This window comes from Salvelinus fontinalis, chromosome 2, assembly GCF_029448725.1.
Source record: "Salvelinus fontinalis isolate EN_2023a chromosome 2, ASM2944872v1, whole genome shotgun sequence".
Classification (NCBI taxonomy): Eukaryota; Metazoa; Chordata; class Actinopteri; order Salmoniformes; family Salmonidae; genus Salvelinus; species Salvelinus fontinalis.
The window spans coordinates 58,047,153-58,053,725 of NC_074666.1; the positions used below are offsets into that span (position 1 = coordinate 58,047,153).

General features: G+C 39.4%; 1 protein-coding gene across 5 annotated transcripts in view; it reads left to right on the top strand.

The window, feature by feature from the left end:
- The window catches only part of zzef1 (zinc finger, ZZ-type with EF hand domain 1), a 54,541-nt gene extending 48,622 nt beyond the window's left edge, over positions 1–5,919 (top strand). For all 5 annotated transcript variants that reach the window (XM_055879892.1, XM_055879902.1, XM_055879885.1 and 2 more), the window contains exon 56: positions 215–5,919. In XM_055879892.1, the coding sequence (XP_055735867.1) occupies positions 215–295 (81 nt within the window). In that variant the 3' untranslated portion in view covers positions 296–5,919. The remainder of the gene's footprint in view (positions 1–214) is intronic.
- Positions 5,920–6,573: the final 654 nt, after the last annotated feature.

Sequence of the window (6,573 nt, forward strand, 5' to 3'; positions counted from 1 at the left end):
ACGTCACAAAAATGTGGAAAAAGTCAAGGCGTCTGAATACTTTCCGAATGCACTGTAACTCTTCTCTCATTGCTCTACATCTCCCCTCTCACACACTCCCTCATCCCCACCTCTCTCTCTCCCCCTCTCTTTCTCTCTCTCTCTCACTCCCACATCAACTCTCTCACTCACTTGCTCATTCACTCACTCTCCTCTCTTTTTTTTTATCTCGCAGGCTCTGAAGAACATCGCAGCCATCAGTCTGGCTATCAATTACCCCAATAAATCCACCAAGCTGCTCAATACATCCCCCTGAGAATGGAGAGAGAGACGGAACAGTGGAGAGAGAGGAGGAGAAAAAGAAAGCTAGCGACTTGGAGGGGTGGATATCCTCACATCCTGTCTCTGCCAGCTCTGAAAGAGGGATGAAGGGGATGGAGAGAAAGAAACACCCTCTGAATGTCTTCCTACAACAGCAGAACCTGTAAAAGGGATTCACTCCTTCCTTCCCTGCTTCTATTCTCTCTCAATCCCCATTTCTATCCTCTCTCAATCCCCCTGTTTTCCCTCTCCATCTCTTTGTACTATTTTTACTGACTGGGGAGAAGGGGGGCTAACTCGACAACAACACATCACTCTATCACAATCCTTTTGCCTTAGGTGAACACAACGTATCAGCATCGTGTGGGTTTCAGAGAAAGAAGATAGCCTAGCTGTGTCTCTTTGTTTAGGATTAAGATGCTGCAGAAGCCCCTGTGCTAAAGCAAATTAAGTGTGCCAAATTTGTCACCTTTCTGTGGAGAAATAGAAGTTTATTTTCTGTTTATTTTCTGTTTATTCTTTTTATTTTTAACAAAAGCCACCTTGGTTTTAGAAAATCGGTCGCTCATGGAGAAGCGGGTCACCTTGCCTAGCTCCCCGAATCCCTGTCTCTCTGTGGACAATGTAGAGCAGAACTAAAAATACAGCTACAGCCCAGAACAGGAGAGAACATTTCTGTTTAGGCCCCTGAGCCTCAGATTTGTCACCGTGGGGAGAGAGAACTGAGCTCCGACCTAACATCTCCACTATGTTTTCTCCACAGCTTCCTCCTTTTTGTGAACATAGAGGACAACTGTTTTTGGCCCCAGTGTCATCTGTCTATATCACAGTACTTAATTTAGAGGGTTACGGGGTTACTCTGGAAACAGTCTCATGTTGTCATACTTCCTAGTCTCATTCACTTGGGGAAACAGAATGGGAGAATTTGCAATCTAGGTTCCTCTATATATTGGATTTCATTATATTCACACCGTATATTGGATTTCAGTATTTTCACGCAGCGACATAATGGGAGAAATTGTAATCTAGGTTCCTCTATATATTGGATTTCAGTATATTCCCAAGGTATATTGGATTTCAGTATATTCACACAGACTATAGGTATATGCACCTGTTGACATGGTAAAATGACACAGTGCATGGACATGGCACCAATGGTTAACAGGAGAACTCACATTGTCGACAGTCACTGGTGTTGGCTAATTATGACACGAGTGAAATGCTCGACCACCACGCACCACTGTAGAGTTGTTTGCATGACAGTGGTCAGGGTATTGATGGGGTTATATTATATATTCGCACTCTGGCTGTATACTGTACTGTAGCTTATAAGGACACACATGAGGGGAAAGTGTGTTCCTGCCATTTCTGTTCAAAGCTAAGGGAGAACATGGTCAGACAGCTGTGTGATATGAAGCCCATTGTACAGCAAACACACACACACACACACCGTATAGTGTGGCTAGTTTATTATAGTAGCCTGGCGGTCCATGCTTAATGTGCCATAACCAACCTCTAGCTTGTGTTCCTTCATTGTCATGCTAAAACTACTTGAGAATTGGCTATAACACATACAGTATGTGGACCTCTCTATTAAATAGTGAGTATTACCTCCACATATCAGAACTATGGATATTTGACCTGAATGACATGCCAGATATTGAGATATTGATGCGGGGATGTGATTGGTTGTGGTCAGATAGGTGTGTGAGCTTTCTGGAGTGTGATTGGTTCTAATCAGAAACATATGAACTTCTTATGTTTCATGATCACATCTAGAATTAAGTTGTTTTTGTTTTAGTTCTTTGTTTTAGTTTTAGATTTTTTTGTTTGTATTTTTAGTTTTTATTCCTTTTTTTCCTTTGATAAATTCTCCTGATCAAATAGATTAAAAGACGGAAGCCCTTTTTATTTTAAAACAGCTTCCTTAAGGTGAATTGGATCGACAATTATATTGCAGTGTTATTTAGTACGGTGATGGAAATTCATTGCAATATTCAGAGTTCTATTTTTGTTTAAGTTTTATGTGTGTGGCATAATTTAATAGGGAAGACGACGGATGCCAAAGAATACCCTTTTTGTCAAATCATTAAATGTGTCTGATATGATATCTCTTCCAACCAGAGCACTTTATGGATGTGTTGTCACATAACTGCTCTGTATATTGTGGAAATAGGGGAAAGGAAGGAAAACTAAAAGAGATGTGTTCTTTTTATTTTGGAGGTCCTGTACTGTTATTGAGAACAGGTTAGCTGGGTGCTAGCTGACGATGACACAGGCTGTTGGGTCTCCAGTGTTTTTGTTTACATGAGCGTCAGCCAGTGTTGAGCATCTAAAAATGGCCGTCACACGGCCACCAAGATGACCCCCAACATGGGCGTCTCTTCCCTCCCAGAGAATCCAGTTCAACAGCGCCTCACGTATACTCCCCTACATCTTTATTTGGACAGGGAAGCTAAAAGTTTCATTTGGCTCTATATTCCCGAATTTTGGATTTGAGATCAAATGTTTTCTGAGGCGACAGTACAAAATATCACCTTCGTTTTGAGATTATTTTCATACATATCTGTTTCATTGTTTAGAAATGAAAGCACTTAAAGTATCTCACCCCCTCCCCCCCCTCCATTTGAAGGTACCATACGAATTTGGCCAAATTCACTTAGTGTATTAAAGTAGTCAGAAGTTTAGTACTTTGGTCCCATATTCCTAGCACTCAATGACTGCATCAAGCTTGTGACTCTACAAACGTGCTGGATGCGTTTACAATTTGTTTATGTTGTTTCTGTTGTGTCCAATAGAAATGAATGGTAAATAATGAATTATTATATGAGTAATTAATTCACTTTAATTGTAAATAAGAACAGAGTAGGTTTCTGAACACACTAATGTGGATGCTACCATGATTACGGATAATCATGAATGAATCATGAATAATGATGAGTGAGAAATTAGAGGCATCAATATTAAATGCCCCCAAAAATACTTACTCCCCTTTTATTGGTAATGGTGAGAGGTTAGCATGTTTTGGTGGTATGATCTTTGTTGCTCTGTAACTTTGTTGCTCATCATTATTAACGATTGCTTTATGATTATCCGTAATCATGGTCACATTCACATTAATGTAGAAGTGTTCAGAAACATTTATATTCTTATTTACAATAAAAGTGATTCTAAAATCACACAGTTTCTTAAATTACATTCATTTCTCTTGGCCACAACCTTCACCGAAACACAACCAAAACAAACTGCAAATGCATCCAAGAAGTTTGTGGTCACTAGCTTGATGTAGTCATTGCATGCTAGTAATATGGGACCAAGTACTAAGACCGGAAATGACTGATACTACTTTAACATTACTTATTTTATAAATTTCCCATCGTTTTATACACTATAAATACAAAAGTATGTGGACACCCCTTAAAATGTGTGGATTCGGCTATTTCAGCCACACCCATTGCTGACAGGTGTATAAGATTTGAGAACACAGCCATGCAATCTCCATAGACAAACATTGGCAGTAGAATGGCCTTACTGAATATCTCCGTGACATTCAACGTGGCACCGTCATAGGATGCCACCTTTAAAACAACTCAGTTCGTCAAATATCTGCCCTGCTAGAGCTGCCCCGGTCAACTGTAAGTGCTTTTATTATGAAGTGGAAACATCTAGGAGCAACAATGGCTCATCTGCGACGTGTTAGGCCACACAAACTCACAGAAGGGGGCCGCCGAGTGCTGAAGGGCATAGCGCGTAAAAATCATCTGTCCTCGGTTTTTTACACTCACTACCGAGTTCCAAACTTCCTCTGGAATCAACGTCAGCACTAGTACTGGTCGTCTCGAGCTTCATCAAATGGGTTTCCATGACTGAGCATCCAACTCAAGCATCAGCTGGAGTGGCGTAAAGCTCGCCGCCATTGGACTCGTTCTCTGGAGTGACGCGTTTTCTGGAGTGATGAATCACGCTTCACCATCTGGTAGTCTGGGTTTGGCAGATGCCAGGAGAACGCTACCTGCCCGAATGCATAGTGTCAACTGTAAAGTTTGGTGGATGAGGAATAATGGCCTGGGCTGTTTTTCATGGTTCGGGCTAGGCCCCTTAGTTCCACTGAAGGGAAATCTTAATGCTTCAGTGTACAATGACATTGTAGACAATTCTGTGCTTTGTAGGGAAGGCCCTTTCCTGTTTCAGCATGACAATGCCCCTGTGCACAAAGCGAGGTACATACAGAAATGGTTGGTCGAGATCGGTGTGGAAGAACTTGACTGGCCTGCACAAAGCCCTGACCTCAACCCCATCAAACACCTTTGGGATGAATTGGAACACCGACTGTGACCCAGGCCTAATCGCTCAACATCAGTGCCCGACCTCACTTGCTCACGACACAGACATGACATGGACACCGCTGGATTCCTATCGAGCAGATGGTTGTAAATAATATTTTGATTATGTTGAAATGGCTCGCCTGTTAAGTTGTGATGTGTGACATATGCCTAGTTTCCTGAAATTAGTCAAATATAGCTGTACGATAAAGAATGCGACCTACACACTTCCTTAAACCTAAAATGAGTTAAACACAAAGCACATAAGTAGAACCAATAAAAATGCATTTTTGCAGAGCATCTCGGATTACGCATGCCGTTTAAATGGCCAAAATGTTGGTAAGACATCACTAATGTCACAATATTTTGGGTAGATGTTCCTAAAACTGATTAATTATGTATAGACAGATTATAAGGTATGACAATTATTATTCATTGACGTGTCATGAATTTACTGTGATATCATCATATTTGTATATGGCTTATTCTACTTTTATGTACTACTAGATCATATGGGTTGAAAAGTAAAAAAAATATATAAAAAAAGCCAAAGGCCATAGCTTTCTGGGTCGTCTTGCTAGATTGATGAATACAGCCATAGTACAACAGTGCAAAGCGGCTGTCAGCTAAAAAGTACACTAAGTGATTTTGTCCAAATACTTATGTCACCTTCAAATGGGGGCACTGGATACATAAAGTGCTTTCATTTAAAAACTGTCAAACAGATATGTAGGATAATACTCTCAAAAGGGTGACGTGGCCTAGTATAACATTTAATCACAAATCCAAAATGCTGGAGTATAGAGCCAAATTAAACGTTTTTAGCTTCAATGTCCTAATACATATGAAGGAGAGTGTATCAACAATGTGCCTACAGTAAAATAAAAAATGAAGAAATCGTAATTGAACTCTCATATTATTGTAAATGTCTTCAATTATATTTTTAAAGATAAATATATTGTTTAATTTTAGCTTTTTTCTATCTTTTTACTTTTAAAGGTTATTGTTGTTTTTTTGTTGGTGAAGTTTATTTGAAACTGACTTGGGTTTGAATGTACATAGTTGTGAATATTGTTAATTGCACATAGTAATAATAATGCAGGGGGAAAAGAGGAGAGTATTTCATATCAACCCCCATACAAAGAAGAATTATAATATATTCTATTGTTCTCTAAACACTAGACACTTTGATTCTTTTGATTTTGTATGAGTGAAAAAGGGGGAGAAAAGGGGTGGGGAGTACTGCTTGGATTGAATTGTTATCCGTTTTTAATTAAAACACAATTTTGATGCGGTACGTGTTTGTCTCTGTCTTTTTTTTCTGTCTTAGATGTTCTTACTCAATAGGGACTTATTTTGAAACTAAACTTTTAAATATTTTCTGAGGAAAGTCAGACTCGGCAGCATTAAATTGGAGCTGTCATACCACATTACTACAGCCTTCGTGTCACTGGATTTTTAAAATTTGTATTTTATTTAACCTTTCTATTTAACTAGGTAAGTCAGTTAAGAACAAGTTCTTATTTACAATGATGGCCTACCAAAAGGCGTCCTGCGGGGACGGGGGATAAAACAATATATATACACTACTGTTCAAAGGTTTGGAGTCACTTACCAGGCCAAAGTACCCCTCAGAGACACCAATACTCCTTAGCCGGGCCCACGAGAATGGAATGGTCTACTGAATCAAAAGCTTTTGCCAAGTCAATAAAAATAGCACAATATTGCTTAGAATCAAGAGCAATGATGGCATCATTGAGGACCTTTTAAGGTTGCAGTGACACGTCCGTAACCTGAGCTGAAACCAGATTGTATATCAGAGAGAATACCTTAGACATCAAGAAAGCCAGTCAGTTGATTATTGACAAGGTTTAAATAAAGGGGGAGAATTGATCAAAAATGTATCACTAGCCACTTTAAACAATGCCACTTAATATAATGTATATGTATA